Source organism: Loxodonta africana, chromosome 1 (assembly GCF_030014295.1).
Source record: "Loxodonta africana isolate mLoxAfr1 chromosome 1, mLoxAfr1.hap2, whole genome shotgun sequence".
Classification (NCBI taxonomy): domain Eukaryota; kingdom Metazoa; phylum Chordata; class Mammalia; order Proboscidea; family Elephantidae; genus Loxodonta; species Loxodonta africana.
Window position 1 is genome coordinate 77,901,278 of NC_087342.1, and position 18,201 is coordinate 77,919,478.

General features: G+C 42.5%; 1 protein-coding gene across 1 annotated transcript in view; it reads left to right on the forward strand.

The window, feature by feature from the left end:
- Positions 1-13,368: 13,368 nt before the first annotated feature.
- Positions 13,369-18,201, forward strand: part of PGBD1 (piggyBac transposable element derived 1) — a 34,353-nt gene continuing 29,520 nt past the window's right edge. The window contains exons 1-2 of the mRNA XM_003421133.4: positions 13,369-14,426; positions 16,464-16,611. Of these exons, the coding sequence (XP_003421181.2) occupies positions 14,034-14,426; positions 16,464-16,611 (541 nt within the window). The 5' untranslated portion in view covers positions 13,369-14,033. The remainder of the gene's footprint in view (positions 14,427-16,463; positions 16,612-18,201) is intronic.

Genomic DNA, 18,201 nt, shown 5'->3' on the forward strand with positions numbered 1-18,201 from the left:
GAAAGGCCCTTGTCATCGGTCTTACCCTGGACTAGGAGCTTCTCTGTGCAGGAACCCAAAGGATGCGCTCTGCTCCCTGCACTGCTTTCTTGGTGGTGTGAGATCCCCCTGTCTTTCTACTTGCTTCTCTTTTTTATATCTCAGAAGAGATTGGCTCAAGACACAATCCGATCTTGTAGATTAAGTCCGGCTTCATTAACATAACTGCCTATCCCACCTCATTAACATCATGGAGGTAAGATTTGCAACACATAGGAAAATCACATCAGATGACAAAATGGTGGACAATCACACAATGCTGGGAATCATGGCCTAGCCAAATTCACACACACGTTTTTTGGGGACACGATTTAATCCATGATGGCCACCAAGATACCCCCAAGAAGTTAAAATTGGATCACAGATTCCAGTTGGTGTCTATTAGGTATTTGAACCAGAACATATGGAATCATTTTTGTGACCACTTAAAAACAGAATAGAGGAACAGAATTGAGAACCCAGATATAAATCCATCCATATATGAGCAGCTGATATTGGACAAAGGTCCAGTGTCAGTTAATTGGGGAAAAGATAGTCTTTTTAACAAATGGTGCTGGCATAACTGGATATCCATTTGCAAAAACGTGAAGCAGGACCCATACCTCACACCATGCACAAAAACTAACTCCAAGTGGATTAAAGACCTAAACATAAAGACTAAAACGATAAAGATCATGGAAGAAAAAATAGGGACAATGTTAGGAGCCCTAATACAAGGCATAAACAGAATACAAAACATTACCAAAAATGATGAAGAGAAAACCAGATAACTGGGAGCTCCTAAAAATCAAACACCTATGCTCACCTAAAGACTTCACCAAAAGAGTAAAAAGACCACCTACAGACTGGGAAAGAATTTTCAGCTATGACATCTCCGACCAGCACCTGATCTCTAAAATCTATATGATTCTGTTAAAACTCAACCACAAAAAGACAAACAACCCAATCAAGAAGTGGGGAAAGGATATGAGCACGCAGTTCACTAAAGAAGATATTCAGGCAGCTCACAGATACATGAGAAAATGCTCTCAATCATTAGCCATTAGAGAAATGCAAATTAAAACTACGATGAGATTCCATCTCACTCCAACAAGGCTGGCATTAATCCAAAAAACACAGCAAATGTTGGAGAGGCTGCGGAGAGATTGGAACTCTTATACACTGCTGGTGGGAATGTAAAATGGTACAACCACTTTGGAAATCTATCTGGCGTTGTCTTAAAAAGTTAGAAATAGAACTACCATACAACCCAGAAATCCCACTCCTCAGAATATACCCTAGAGAAATAAGAGCCTTCACACAAACAGATACATGCACACCCATGTTTATTGCAGCTCTGTTTACAATAGCAAAAAGCTGGAAGCAACCAAGGTGTCCATCAACGGATGAATGGTTAAATAAATTGTGGTATATTCACGCAATGGAATACTACGCATCGATAAAGAACAGTGACGAATTTGTGAAACATTTCATGACATGGAGGAACCTGGAAGGCATTATGCTGAGCGAAATGAGTCAGAGGCAAAAGGACAAATATTGTATAAGACCACTATTATAAGATCTTGAGAAATAGTATAAACTGAGAAGAACACATACTTTTGTGGTTATGACGGGGGGAGGGAGGGAGGGTGGGAGAGGGTTATTTACTGATTAGTTAGTAGATAAGAACTACTTTAGGTGAAGGGAAGGACAATACTCAATACACGGAAGGTCAGCTCAACTGGACTGGACAAAAAGCAAAGAAGTTTCTGGGATAAACTGAATGCTTCAAAGGTCGGTGAAGCAAGGGCGGTGGTTTGGGGACTATGGCTTAAGGGGACTTCTAAGTCAATTGGCAAAATAATTCTATTATGAAAACATTCTGCATCCCACTTTGAAATGTGGCGTCTGGGGTCTTAAATGCTAACAAGCGGCCATCTAAGATGCATCAATTGGTCTCAACCCACCTGGATCAAAGGAGAATGAAGAATACCAAGGTCACAGGATAACTATGAGCCCAAGAGAAAGAAAGGGCCACAGGAACCAGAGGCTTACATCATCCTGAGACCAGAAGAACTAGATGGTGCCCGGCCACAACCGAGGACTGCCCTGACAGGGAGCACAACAGAGAACCCCTGAAGGAGCAGGAGATCAGTGGGCTGCAGGCCCCAAATTCTCATAAAAAGACCATACTAAATGGTCTGACTGAGACTAGAGGAATCCTGGCAGTCATGGTCCCCAAACCTTCTGTTGGCCCAGGACAGGAACCATTCCTGAAGACAACTCATCAGACATGGAAGGGACTGGACAATGGGTAGGAGAGAGATGCTGATGAAGAGTGAGCTACTTGCATCAGGTGGACACTTGAGACTGTGTTGGCATCTCCTTGTCTGGAGGGGAGATGGGAGGGTAGAGAGGGTTAGAAACGGGCAAAATTGTCACGAAAGGAGAGACTGGAAGGGCTCACTCATTAGGGGGAGAGTAAGTGGGAGTAAGGTGTATATAAGCCTATATGTGACAGTCTGACTTGATTTGTAAAAGTTCACTTAAAGCTCAATAAAAATTATTAAAAAAAAAAAAACAGACTAGAGAGAAAACAGCCAAGAGAAGTAAAAGAGTGAAACCAAGTGCTGAAGCTGGAACTCCATGAAAGTCCAGAGACATTCAGGAATAGCAACTTCAGTCCTCAATTCCTGAGGCCCATCTACATGCTAGTTCCAGGAGTCTGTGGAATACGCCTGTACCCTTACAATAAATGTATTCCCTTTTGCTTACGTTAGTCTGACTGGATTTCTGAAACTTGCAAGCAAACAAAAAAATCCCTGGTTAAGTAGATCCAGATCATTAGTTTTCATAAAAAATAATCTTCAGTAGAAGCTGCACAATATTCCATGGTGAGTATAGTGGGTTGAATTTGTCTCCCAAAAATATATATTCAAGTCCTAACTCCTGATCCCTCTGAATGTGCCTATCTTAGTCATCCAGTGCCGCTGTAACAGAAATACCATGGGTGGACAGCTTTAACAAAGAGAAATTTATCCTCTCCCAGTCTAGTAGGCTACAAGTCCAAATTCAGGGCATCAGCTCCAGGGGAAGGCTTTCTGTGTAGGCTCTGAAGGAAGGTCCTTGTCATCAATCTTCCCCTGGCCTAGGACCTTCTCTGAGGATGTGCTCTGCTCCTGGCACTGCTTTCTTGGTGGTACGAGGTCCCCTACTCTCTGCTAGCTTCCCTTTCCTTTTATATCTTGTAAGATAAAAGGTGATGCAGGCCACATCCCAAGGAAACTCCCTTTACATTGGGTCAGGGATGTGACCTTAGTAAGAGTGTTACAATCCCACGCTGATCCTCTTTAACATAAAATTACAATCACAAAATGGAGAACAACCACACAGTACTGGAAAGCATGGCCTAACCAAGTTGACATATATTTTCGGGGGACACAATTCAATCCATGACAGTGGTCTTTTTTGGAAATAGGGCCTTTGCAGATGTAATCAAGTTTAGATGAGGTCCTAGTAGAGTGGGCCCTAAATCCAATGACAGGTGCCTTTATAAAAAGAGGAGAAGACACAGGGATACACTCAGAGGGAAGAAGTCCATGTGAAAACAAGACAGAGATTGGAGTGATGCAGCTATAAGACAAGTAGCCCCAAGGATTGCAGAGAGCCCCTAGAGGCTAGGAAGAGTCAAGGGAGGATCTTACCCTAGAACCTTCAGAGAGATCATGGCTCTGTCAATACCTTGATTTCAGACTTCTAGACCCCTGAACTTCGTGAGAATAAATTTCTATCATTTTAAGCTATTGTTTGTGCTACTTTGTTACGGCACCCCTAGGAAACAAACTATGTGTCCCTATTGTGAGTCATTTATGTTTTTTACACTTCTATCACCATAAACATAGGCTGCCAAAAGAGCAAATGAATCTGTCCCAGAAAAAGTAAAACGAGAATACTCCTTAGAAGCAAGGATGGTGAGACTACATCTCACATACTTTAGACATGTTATCCGGAGGGATCAGTCCCTGGAGAAGGACAGCATGCTTGGTAAAGTCGAAAAAAAAAAAAAAAAAAAAAGTAGAGGGTCAGTGAAAAAGAGGAAGACCCTTGTGATGGTTAAGATTGTGTGTCAACTTGGCTGTGCCATGATTCTCAGTTTTTATATGTGATCACTCCCATGATGGAATCTACTGTGAATAGCCAATCAGTTTAAAGGGAGTTTCCTTGGAGGTGTGGCCTGCATCAGAATATAAGCAGACATTCTGGCTTTTTGCTTGCTTTGGATCCTGCAGCTGCCTCCTGTTCATCTGACCTCCGGTTCTTGGGACTTGAGCTATCAGCTTACCTGCCGATCTTGGGCTCACCAGCCCTTGCAGCTACGTGAATCAGGAGAAGCCTTGCGGTCTTGCCTGCCAATCGTGGGACTCATTGATTCTCACAGCCTGTGACCAAGAGCCCGGCTTTTCCACCTGCCGATCTTGGGTTCGCCAGCCCCTGCGGCTATGAGAATTGGGAGAAGCCTCTATCCTAATCCACGGACTTGGGACTTGCCAGCCTCTACAATCACGTGAGCTGTTTCTTTGACATAAAGCTCTCTCTCTATATATTCATATGCTTTACTGGTTTTGCTTCTCTAGAGAACCCAGTCTAAGACAACCTTCAATGAGATGGGTTGACACAGTGGCTGCAACAATGGGCCCAAGCATAACAACAATTGTGATCATGGCACAGGACCAGGCACTGTTTTGTTCTGTTGTGCATAGGGTCACTATGAGTCGGAACCGACTCGAAGGCACCTAACAACAGTCATCATTAACAACACTCCAGTGAATATCCTTGTACATTCGACTTTGCTAACTTGTACAATTACTTTCCTTCATTAAATTCCCATGACTAGAATCAATGAGACAAAGGGCAGGCATGTTTCCCAAGGGTTTTTTTTTTTAAATCTACATTAAGCCTGTACTTTTTTATTTTTATTTTTTTTATTGTGCCATAGGTGAAAGTTTATAGCTCAAGTTAATTTCTCATTCAAAAATTTATGCACATATTGTTTTGTGACATTGATTGCAATCCCCACATATGACAGCACCCTCCCCCTTTCCACTCCAGGTTCCCGGTGTCCATTAGTCCCATTCCTGTCCCTTCCTGCCTTTTTATCCTGCTTTTGGACAGGAGCTGTCCATTTGGTCTCGTATATATGATAGTACTAAGACATACTTCCTCACTTGTGTTATTTTCTGTTTTATAGTCCTGTGTAATCTTTGTCTGAAGAGTGTGCTTCAAGAATGTTTCCAGTTCTGGGTTAACAGAGCATTTGGGGGGTGTAGTTTCAAGGGTTCCTCCAGTCTACATCAGACCATTAATTAAGTCTGGTCTTTTTACGTGAATTTGAATTCTGTTCGATATTCTTCACCTGCTCTGTCCAGGACTCTCCGTTGTGTTCCCTGTCGGGGCAGTTATTGGTGGTAGCTGGGCACCACCGAGTTTTGCAGGTTTCAGGCTGGTGAAGTCTCTGGTTCATTTAGTCCTTTGGGCTAGGATTTTCCTTGTGTCTTTGGTTTTCTTCATTCTCCTTTGCTCAGAGTGGGATGGGAGAAATAGCTGTATCTTAGACGGCCGCTCGCAAGTTTTTAAGACCCTAGACACTATTCACCAAAGTTGGATGTAGAAAATTTTCTTTATAAACTATGTTATGCCAATTGACCTAGATGTCCTCTGAAACTATAGTCCCCAGGCCTCAGTCCCAGCTACCCTGTCCCTCAAAGTGTTTGGATGTGTCTAGGAAACTCCTTGCTTTTGCTTTGGTCCAGTTGTGCTGATTTCCCCTGTATGGTAGGTTGACCTTCCTTCAACCAAAGTTGACCCTTGTCTACTATCTAGTTAGTGATTTTCTCTCCAACTCCCTTCCCACCCTCGTAACCATCAAAGAATGCTTTTTTCTGTGTTTCAACTTTTTCTTGAGTTCTTGTAATAACGGTTTCATACAATATCTGTCCTTCTGTGACTGACTCATTTCACTCAGCATAATTCTCTCCAGTTTCATCTATGTTGTGAGATGTTTTAAGGATTCTTCATTGTTGTTGCATAGTATTCCATTGTGTGTATGTACCATAAATTGTTTATCCATTCATCTGTCGTTGGGCATTGAGGTTGTTTCTATCTTTTTGCTATTGTGAATAATGCTGCAATGAACATGGATGTGCTTATGTCTATTAGTGTGATGGCTCTTATTTCTCTTGAGTATATTTCTAAGAGTGGGATTGCTGGATCACATGGTATTTCTATTTCTAGCTTTTTAAGAAAGTGCCAAATTGTTTTCCAAAGGGGTTGTACCATTTTACATTCCCACCAGTAGTGCATAAGAACTCCAGTCTCCCTAAAACATCTGCAACATTTGTTGTTTTGTGTTTTTCAGATTAGTGTCAGCCTTGTTGGGGTGAGGTGGTATCTCATAGTTTTGATTTGAATTTCTGTAATGGCTAACGATTGTGAGCATTTCTTCATGTGTCTGTTAGCCGCCTGAATGTCTTCTTTCGTGTCTGTTCATATCCTTTGCCTATTTTTTAATTGGATTATTTATCTTTTTGTTGTTGAGGTGTTACAGTATCTTGTAAATTTTAGAGATTAGACGCTTATCAGATATGTTCTAGTCCAAAATTTTTTCCCAATATGTAGGTCCTCTTTTTACTCTTTTGATGAAGTCTTTCAATGAGCATGAGTGTTTGACTTTTAGGAGCTCCCAGTTATCTAGTTTCTCTTCTGGTGTCTGTGCATTGTTAGTTATGGTTTGCATACTATTTATGCCATGTATTAGGGCTCCTTGCATTGTCCCTATTTTCTCTTCCATGATCTTTATTGTTTTAGATTTTATATTTAGGTCTTTGATTCATTTTGAATTAGTTTTTGTGTATGGTGTGAGGTATGGGCCTTTTTCATTTTTTACAGATGGATATCCAGTTGTACCAGCACCATTTGTTAAAGAGACTGTTTTTACCTCAATTAATGGACTTTGGGACTTTGTCAAATATCAGCTGCTGCTAGGTGGATGGATTTACATCTGGGTTCTCAATTCTGTTCCATTGGTCTATGTGTCTGTTTTTGTACCAGTACCAGGCTCTTTTCACTACTGTGGCAGTATAATAGATTCTAAAATCAGAGAGTGTGAGGTCTCCCACTTTGTTCTTCTTCAGTAATGCTTTACTTATCCAGGGCCTCTTCCGTTTCCATGTAAAGTTAGTGATTTGTTTCTCCATCTAGTCAAAAAAATGCCCTTGGGATTTGGATCGAGGTTGCGTTGTATCTGTAGATAGCTTTGGGTAGAATTGACATTTTCATAATGTTGCATCTTCCTATCCGTGAGCATGGTATGTTTTGCTACTTATATAGGTCTCTTTTGATTCCTTGCAATAGTGTTTTGTAGTTTCTTTTATGTCTCTGGTTATTTATTCCTAACTACTTTATCTTCTTGAAGCTATTGTAAATGGTACTGATTTGGTGATTTCCTTTTTGAAGTTGTCTTTGATTTTGGTATGTTTATCTTGTATCTTGATACTTTGCTGAAATCTTCTATTAGTTCCAGTAGTTTTCTTGTGGATTCTTTGGGGTTTTCTGTACATAAGATCATATCATCTGTGAATAGGGATGCTATTACTTCTTCCTTACCAGTTTGGATTCCCTTTATTTCTTTTTCTTGCCTTATTGCTCTGAGTACAACCTCCAGTACAATGTTGTGTAAGAGTGGTGATAAACGGCACCCTTGTCTGGTTCCCATTCTCAAAGGGATTTCTTTCAGTTTCTCTCCCTTTAGAATGATGTTGGCTGTTGGCTTTGTATAAATGCCCTTTATTATGTCAAGGAATTTGCCTTCTATTTTGCAGAAAGTTTTTGTCAGGAATGGGTGTTGGACTTTGTCAAAGGCCTTTTCTGCAATAATTATAAGATGATGTGGTTCTTATCTTTTGTTTTATTTACATGATGGATGGCATTGTTTTTCTAATACTGAACCATCCCTGCATACCTGATATGAATCCCACTGGGACATATTGAATTATTTTTTTGAAATGCTGATGAATTCTATTGCCTAGAATTTTGTTGAGGATTTGTGCATCTATGTTCATGAAGGATATTGGTCTGTAATTTTCTTTTTTTAGTGGTGTCTTTGCCTGGCTTTGATATCAGGGTTATGCTGCTTTCATAGAATGAGTTCGGGAGTATTCCTTCCTTTTCTATACTCTGACATACCTTTAGTGTTATTGGTGTTTTCTCTGGAAGTTTGGTAGAATTGTCCAGTGAAGCCATCCAGGCTTGGGTTTTTTTTTTGTTGTTGGAAATCTTTTTTATTACCTCTTCAGCCTCTTCTTTTATAATAGGTTTATTTAGTTTTTCTACCTCAGTTTGTTTTAGTTTATGCCAAGAATGGAAGACAGCTACTTGGCCAACCGACTGGAAGAGATCCACAATTATGCCTGTTCCCAAGAAAGGTAATCCAACCGAATGCGGAGACTATGGAACAATATCGTTAATATCATACACAAGTAAAATTTTGCTGAAGATAATTCAAAAGCAGCTGCAGCAGTATATCGACAGGGGACTGTCAGAAATTCAAGCCAGATTCAGAAGATGACATGAAACCAGGGATATCCTTGCTGATGTCAGATAGATCCTGGCTGAAAGCAGAGAATACCAGAAAGATGTTTATCTGTGTTTTATTGACTATGCAAAGGCATTCGACTGTGTGGATCATAAAAAATTATGGATAACATTGCAAAGAATGAGACTTCCAGAACACTTAATTGTCCTCATGAGGAACCTGTACATAGATCAAGAGGCAGTTGTTTAAATAGAACAAGGGGATACTGTGTGGTTTAAAATCAGGAAAGGTGTGCGTCAAGGTTGTATCTTTTCACCATACCTATTCAATCTGTATACTGAGCAAATAATCCAAAAAACTGGGCTATATGAAGAAAAACGGGGCATCAGGATTCGTGGAAAACTCATTAACAACCTGTAATATTTGGAATATGCAGATGACACAACCTTGCTTGTTGAAAGTGAAGAGGACTCGAAGCACTTACTGATGAAGATTAAAGAGCACAGCCTTCAGTATGGATTACATCTCAACATAAAGAAAACAAAAACCCTCACAACTGGACCAATAAGCAACATCATGATAAATGGAGAAAAGATTAAAGTTGTCAAGGATTTCATTTTACTTGGATCCACAATCAATACCAATGGAAGCAGCAGTTAAGAAATCAGAAGACACTTTGCATTGGGCAAATGTGCTGCAAAAGAATTCTTTAAAGTGTTGAAAAACAGAGATGTCACCTTGAAGACCAAGGTATGCCTGATCCAAGCCATGGTGTTTTCAGTCACCTCATGTGCAAGCCAAAGCTGGACCATGAATGAGGAAGACTGAAAAAGAACTGATGCCTTCAATCTGTGGTGTTGGCGAAGAATACTGAATACTCCACCGGCTGCCAAAAGAAGGAACAAATCTGTCCTGGCAGAAATACAGTCAGAGTGCTCCTTAGCAGCAAAGATGGCGAGACTATGTCTCACATACTTTGGACATGTTATCAAGACAAATCAGTCCCTGGAGAAGGACATCATGCTTGGCAAAGTAGAGGGTCAGTGCAAAAGAGGAAGACCCTCGATGAGATGGTTTGACACAGTGGCTGCAACAATGGGCTCAAGCATAACAACAATTGTGAGAATGGGCAGGTCTGGGCAGTGTTTCTGATTTTGTGAACAGCCATGTTCATCTCCTTTGCTGATTTTTCTATTTCGCTTCTCCTTTTGCTTTTAAGGAACCCTGGTGGCATAGCAGTTAAGTGCTACCGCTCCTAACCAAGGGGCTGGCAGTTCAGATCCACCAGGTGTGCCTTGGAAACTCTGTGGTGCAGTTCTACTCTGTCCTATAGGGTCGCTATGAGTAGGAATCCACTCAACGGCAGTGGGTTTGGTTTGGTTTTTGGTTTGTTGGCGCAATGGTTAAGAGCTGGGCTGCTAACCAAAAGGTGGGCAGTTCAAATTCACCACTGCTCCTGGGAACCCTGTGGGGCAGTTCTACTCTATAGGGTCACCGTGAGCAGAAATCAACAGACTCCGCAGCTCCGGTTTGGGTTTTTGGGATCCTTTAAACCTCAATGCCCTTAAAGTTGAAATAGGAGCACTGTGTGCCAAAATTTTATGTGCACATGTCCTTTGGGGGAGTGTTTTTTTATGTCCTTTGACCATCCAGTTCCAATGTGTGGAATGTGTCCTAGAAATATAAAAGAATATATTCAATTTTGTTCTCTCCAGCATTGTTTATAAAGAAAATAACATAAGTATACCTCAGTATACTTTTTTTTTTTTACCTCAGTAGGCACAGTTAAGTAAATTATGGTACAGCCATACAATAGAATACTATTTAGCTCATAAAGGATAAGTTGCTATGGAAAGATCTCTAAGCTATCTTAACTGAGAAATCTAAGGTGCAAAATTATACAGTGATCCCATATTTTAAAATGCACGGATATATACTTATTCACTAAACAAATATTTATGAGTACTATTTTTTTTTTTTTTTATAGGGTCTCTGTAAGTAGGAATCAGCTTGATAACGGGTTTGGTTTTCTTTGTTTACTTTGTGGTAGGTAGGGTCCTCGAAAGATATACACAGAAAATAGTTAACTCTGGTGAGTGGGACATTTATTTTTCATTATCTCCATGTTAGTTGAGTTTTTATTGTACATACACAACCCGTAAAATTTTTTTAAATTAATTTTTGCTGCTTGCTGTATTTTAATTGATTACTGATTCGTGTCCCACACTACTAGCCCGTGAGGACCCCAAACAGAGACTCGGTTTTGTCTTTACCGCCTTGTTGGTTTAAAATAAAGAGCTTTTAACTGAAATGATTTACATAAACGAGGTGAGCTGCTTGTCCGACCCCCGGGGGCTGGGTTCTGGGGGCTGAGGGAGGCCTGGGCGAGGCGGGAAGTGCGTTGCGTCTCTCCCGGCCCCTTCCGCCCACCAACGTCTGGCTCCCAGGTCCCGGCCGTCAGCTGCAAGCCTTGCTCTGTCAGGATTTCGAATCGTTCTCACTCTAGTGTGAAGGGGCCCCGGGGAACCTTCGGAGAGTCAGCGGGCGCCCGAAGGAGTGGGAGAGAGGGTGCGCGGCGGACCCTGACCGGGCCAGACTGCCCTGGTAGCCTCCTGCCCGCGCGCCAGGCGCACCAGAGAGACGAGCGGCTGCGCTCATAGAGCGGCGCGGGACCCGCTGGACGCCGCGACTCCGCCGCCCGCGCGGGGCTGGGCCTGCGAGGCGGGACGGCGGGCCGGGGCCCGAGGCGTCTCCGGGGGCACCCCGGCGGTGCGAGGAAAAGCCCTCGGCCCCCTGGCCCGCGGCTGCTGGAAGTGCTGGCGAGACCCGCCGGCTCTGCGAGGCGCCGCGGCCCTGGCTCCCAGAGGCCGGCCTGCGCCTACAGGTGTGTGGGGACTCCGGACCCAGCGGCGCCGCGGGCAGCGCGGGAGCCTTTCGCGAGGCCGGGCATATCTTTGTTGTACACTTTCGCTGAACCTCTGGTCCGTTAACCAGCAATTAGACAAGCATTATTGAGTGTCCATGGTGTGCCAGACTCTGCGCTAGATCCTGGGGTGCAATCTCAGTGAGATACATTCCGGGCCGCCTAGAGTGTCTTGGCCGCTGGCATCTCGTATACGTCTGTGTGCGCTCACCAAGAAGTTCACCGATATTTGTTGAATACCAGGTACGTGTCGGGCATGTAGAGGCCATGCAGAGATAAACCCCGGTCCTCAAGTAAGCTCATTCCTCCTTGGCAGTCGGGAAAAGAGGGGGATGTCAGGAATACGAGAGGAAATGAGAGGTGCGTTAGGACTGGGCTTACTTTTCCATGGGAACATCCCATCTCCACCATTGTGGCTTAGAGGGCAGAATAGGTGGCTAGGAAAAGTTTTACGGAGGAGGTGGCATTTGCTCGGGGCCTTGGGAATTTACCCTGCCAGAAGAGCAGTCCTGGCCATAAACTACAAGGCAGGTGGAGAAAACTGAGTAGTCCCCACAGTAGTGGCATGAGGAGTTTGGGAAGACTTTGGTTTCCTTGAAGGTAGGGATTCTGTTTTTATTCCAGGGTTAGCCTTATGCATGGAAAACAGTGAGGTGTTCAGTAAATTTTTATGGAGTGACAAACAAACCAGCAAAACCCAGTAAAGATCACATCCTGGGATGCCTAAAATTGCATTCTAGAGAGTTTGAATTTAGTTAGTTCAGTGAGGAGCAATTGAAACCTTTTTTTTTTCCCCCCTTGAGGCATTGTTGAATACAGTCAGAATTGGGATTTAGAAAATAGTAATCGAGAGCAGTTTTATTCTGACACCTTAGGGTTGCCATGAGTCAGAATTAAACTCCCTGGCAACTGGTTTTGGAGTTTATGGGTGGCTCAGATGCTGGGCTGCTAGTAGAAAGGTTGAAGGGTTAAGGTTTGAGTCCACCCAGAGGCACCTGGAAGCAAGGCCTGGCGATCTGCTTCTGAAAAATGAGCTGTTGAAAACGTTGTTGAGCACAGTTCTGTTCTGACATACATGGGTTGCTATGGGTTGGAATTGACTGGATGGCAACTGGTTTGGTTTTCATTTAACAATTGATTGTGGGGTAAGTCAGTAATATCACACAAAAAATTATTGTAATAGTGAATGTAAATGATAATAATAAGAGAATAAAAAGGAGGAATGGCTACAAGAGGCATTTTGGGAGAAAGAATTGACTAGACTCAGAGTGATTGGGTACAGGAACCGGTTTCAAGCCTGAGAGCATGGAAGATGGTAGTGACATCAATAAAAATGGAGAAATACAAAGCAAGTGCAGCTTTGAAAGGACTCTAGTTTGGGGGTATGTTGAAATTGTGGGGCAGGAGAGGCCTATAGCTGGAGGTATCCCGCTGGCAGTTCGAGATGTGGGTCTGAAGTGTGAAAGACAAGTTGGAGCTAGACATAGATTTGAGTGTTCTTGAGATGGCAATGTACTGAAATTGTGATTGATGAGATCACAAAAAGAGAAAGTGAGGAGAAAGAACAAAATAACTTGAAGCATGTCTACTGTTCCAGTCATGTATTGTTGCATAAGAACATAAAAAATAAATAAAAACTTATTATTATTTCTCCTGATTCTGTGGGTTAATTGGGCAGTTCCACTGCTGTGATCTCACCTAGAGTTACTTCTATGCCTGCATTCAGCTGGTGGCTCAGCTGGGGACTAGGTTCTCCTGGGTATTGACTGGGGCACCTTGGCTCTCATCCACATGACTACTCTGCATGACTAGCTTGGGCTTCCTCACAGTATGGCAGTCTCATGGCAGTGTGCCAAGAGTTATAAGGCCACTTCCTCTTATAATGTCATTTTTGTCACATTTTATTGGTGGAAATAAGTCATAATCCAGCACAGATTCAAGGGAAGGAGAAATAGACTCACCTTTTGATGTGAACAGTGGCAAAATCTCATTACAAAAGATATTTGGGGGTAGACGTTATAATTTCAGTCATCTTTGGAAATAGTCTACTGTACCTACATTTGAGGTGGAATATTCAGTGAGAGATACACAGAGATAGATGACTTTGAGAATATAGTATCTGTCATGCAGGTAGCCACCTGGCTCCTTCATGAGTAAAGTTATCTCCCTTTCCTAGCTAAAATGTAAACTGCTCAAGCACTCTTAAAAGTCTAATAAGCCCTTCTTCCCTCATATTTCACATCCTTTAGCTCTTGGCTGGACCCCCTCAGGGTTGAAGATGTACTTCTGATTAATTTCACTGATAAAGATAGGCAAAAGGGCTCAGCTTTTGAACATGACCTACTGTGGGGACAAAAATATTACCATGTGGTGTAGCGTTTTGAAGCTCTTGTAATTTTCATGTTACTGACACATTCTCATGCCTCAGATAGACATTTAGAAAAACATTTCTGAACTGTAAACCACAGTCAAGTGATCCCTGTTCTAGCATCTAAGCTTAACATGTATGAAGCTTCAGGCCCTGCTCCTGAAGATGAAGAAGGCCTTGTGAAAGTGAAGGAGGAAGATCCCACATGGGAACAGGCATGTGGCTTACAGGAGAGCAGCTCCCACACTCGGGAGGTTTGCCGCCTGCGCTTCCGGCAGTTCTGCTACCATGAGGCTTCTGGGCCCCGTGAGGTCCTGGCTCAACTCCGAGAACTTTGCCGTCGATGGCTAAAGCCAGAAACACACACCAAAGAGCAGATCCTGGAGCTGTTGGTGCTAGAGCAGTTCTTGGCCATCCTGCCCAAGGAGCTTCAGGTCTGCGCGCAAGTGTATCATCTGGAGAGTGGAGAGGAGGTGGTGACAGCGCTGGAAAATCTAGAGGCAGAACATGGAGACATGGGACAACAGGTGGGAAGAGAATGTTGTGGTGCTATGGGAGAAGAAATGGGGGAACATTTATCTTGTAATTTTTTAACTTTTTATTTTGAAATAACTTTAACTTATAGAAGCATTGGGAAAATAGTACAAAGAACTCCCATTCACCTAGATTTGCTAGTTGTTAACATTTGTTTCATGATGCCCCATAATGCACTTGTGCATGTACTTTTTTGTCTTTATATTTACATACACACACGTATGTGTATATACACACACACACAGGAGGCAGTCCCAGGGTTACGAACATCCCACTGGTTATGAACCAACCCCTATAAAGCCTCTTATATTAAAAATTCAAGGCATATACAATGGTTTGTAGTAACAGGCACTAATACTAGTTTGCAACCCACATCAAAACATTATTATTACTGTATTATTATGTTAAAGATGTTTTAGTGTATCTGGAAGTGTTTCTTTAATTTTTTTAGGCATAGGAAGGTACACTATATACAAAGACAAACATTCAACTAACTGATGTGTGATACGAACCGTATGTAACCTAACTGTATCAACTTAAATGTTTGGAACTCATTCTCGTAGTCCAGGAACTGCATATGTATATGAAGAAGCCCTGGTGGTGCAGTGGTTAACCTCTCAGCTGCAAACCAAAAGGTGGGTGGCTGTCTGCGGGAGGAAGATGTGGCAGCCTACTTCCATAAAGATTACGGCCTTGGAAACCCTATGGGGCAGTTCTACCCTGTCCTGTAGGGTAGCTGTAAGTTGGAATTGACTTGATGGCAATGGCTTTATATATAGATGTCTATGTTGTTGGTGTTGTTTACTGCTGTTGAGCTGGCCCACATCTCATGGCGACTCCATGCACAGCGGGATCATTGTGGTCGATAAGGTTTTCGTTGGCTGGTTTTTCAGAAGCAGATCGTCAGGCTTTTTTCCTAGTCCATCTTAGTCTGGAAGCTCCGCTAAAACCTGTTCAGCATCATAGCAACACACAAGCCTCCACAGACGGACAGGTAGTGGCTGCACATTGGCCAGGAATCGAACCTGGGTGTCCTGCACAGAAGGCGAGAATTCTACTGCTGAACTGTATATGTATATACACGCGCACACACGTATTTTTTTCCTGAACCATGGGACAGTTAGTTGCAGACAGCATACCCCTTTCCTTCTAAACATTTCAGTATGTATTTCCTAAGAACAAAAACATTCTCCTGAATAACCAGAATACAACTATCAAATTTAGGGAACTTAAAGTTGTTATGATGCTATCATCTAAATTATAGTCCTTGTTCAAATTTGGCCATATTATGCCAGTAATGTTCTTTTTAGCAATCTCCCCCCACCCCCCCCATGCCCCAAACCAGGGTACAATCTAGCGTCACATGATGCAGTCGATGTGATTCTTTAGTTTCCTTTAATGTGGAGTAATTCCTGTCTGTCAATGACTTTGATGTTTTTGAAGAGCGTAGCTAGTTATTTTGTAGAATGCCCCTCAATTTGCGTTTGTCTTATATTTTCTCATGGTTAGATTCAAGTTGTGCATTTTTGCTAGAATGCTACTGAAGTATGTTGTGTTCGCCTCAGTGCATCACATCAGGAGACATGTGATGATGGTTTGTCCCATTACTGGTGACGTTAGGGTAGGATCTGTCAGATGTCTCCACTGTAAAATTTGTATTTTCCCCTTTGCATTAATAAATAATCTGTGGGAGATACGTTGAGTGTATCCTATTCCTCAACGAACTTTCGCCCACTAGTTCAAGCAGCCATCTGTTTTTGTTTTTTTCCAAGCAGGGAGTCCTTTACCTGTCTTCTCTAACTGGTTCTCCATTGTAACCCCAGCACCTAGAACAGGGCTTGCCTCTTAGTAGGTATGCAGTCAGTATTTGCCAAATGAATGCATGTCTCTCTCTTTCTACTCTGTCTTACACTCTGGTTCTTTAAACGATTAAATGGGTCTCGTCTTGTGTCCACTTGGCAATTTCCCTAACTGCTGTTAGGTCCAGTTCCTACTAAGATACCCTTTCAAGGTGAGTCTTTTGTCCCCAGGCCTCAGTCTACATTCAAGGACAGGACATGCATCTAGCAGTGACCGAATACCAAGGAGCCTCTTTGGAGTGTCAGCACCTCCAGCTCCTGCCTGAAGTAACCACCCTGAAGTATGAACCTCCAGAGATCCACTTCCAAGAAGTGAGTGGTGAGTGCCAGAGGGTGAGTTTAGTGGGGACATTGCAGTAAGACCACCGACTGGTTCATAGTCTTATCTGTACCCTCAAGTTGTTGTCTTTTTTATTTATCTATTTTTGCCTAGCCCTGTAGGTAAGCAAGTTTTTAAAAACATACGGAATTGTAAAATGTTGGAATTCTAAGATCATCTTGTCCAACACCTTCAATTAATAGTAGGAAACCAAAACCCAGAGCTCATAAATGCTCTGCCCAGGCTCAACGGAGGCAGAGCTGCTTCTAGAATTTAAGTCCCCTGACCCTCTGACCAAAACTCTCTCTCTACTACCTCTCTCCATTCTACATTTTCAATTCTATATTTGAGGACATTTTAGAGATTTACGTGGTAGCTTTCCACAAACTTACCATTTCTCCCATAGTAACATTTTCTTCATTCTCTTCCCTGCCTCTAATCTTTCCACCATTTTAAAGATGGTTATTTAGGCTTAAACAGGTTCTGCCCTTCTGTCCCTTTGAAGTACACCATCCTCTCTGCAGAGCTCTCCTCACATCCAGGCTTCATTTCTAGATAAACCTCCCCAAATACTGGCTACATTTCAGCTTTGTATAGGCCCCTGACAGTGGGATAAACCATACAAAGAATTCAAAGTCTGTAGTCTGCAGTCTGTTGGCTGACTGGGGAGAACAGACAGTACACAGTTCAAAGAGGAGATCTTAGAACCCCATAGTGAGTGTTTTTAACCTTTGTGTGAGGAGCACTACCAATTCTTTCAAGGGAATTCTTTCTTCTCTGGCAGATGCATGTACATCCAAAATTCTGCATATAATTTCAGGAGGTTCATAGTTTAGAATATCTACGTTGGTGATCTATGAATATTGATGTTTTAATGCTAAGTGCAGAATAAGTGGCTCACATAATAAACGGTATGGAAACATTAGCGGGAGATAGAATGATACATACAGGTTTCAGATTATTTGTGATATTTACCCATTGCAGCATAAATAGAGCTTGATATTTCCCTACTTACATAGCTGATGGTTCTGTCACATTTCTTCAGTTACTAAAAACCACTACCACATGGAGCCCCAAGTGTTTTTATTTATGTGAAGAATTTAGAGGGAATAGAGATCCCTGTGTTCTTGGGGGTCAAGGAAAGTTTCTGTGGAGGGGTGGACCTGGCACTGAGCCTTGAAGGATGGCAGGATTTGGAATGGAGCAGAAATGGGAGTGGGTAAGCATTCCTTTTTACCTATGAGTTGCTAAACATATTTACTGAAAGGGATTTCATTTCATTTTGATTGGAGGAAAGGGGATAATGGAAAGTGGAGGAGACTGGTTGTCACAAAGGTTGTGGTAATTGACAGAAAGATAACAGCAGTTGAAAGATACAACATCCTTTAAATGAAGGCTTAAAAACTACATGAAATGGCTATGCAGAGCTGGACCCCAGTGGCATTATCTCAGGAAGAGGGATGGCTTCCCTTAGCTCTCTAAGCCACCATGAGAATGCACCACTGCAGTGGTATGTGTGATGGGGGTGAGGATGCTCTCTGGTTCCCTCGGAAGCTCTCCTTTTCATTTCCAAGTGCACTTTATATCCTC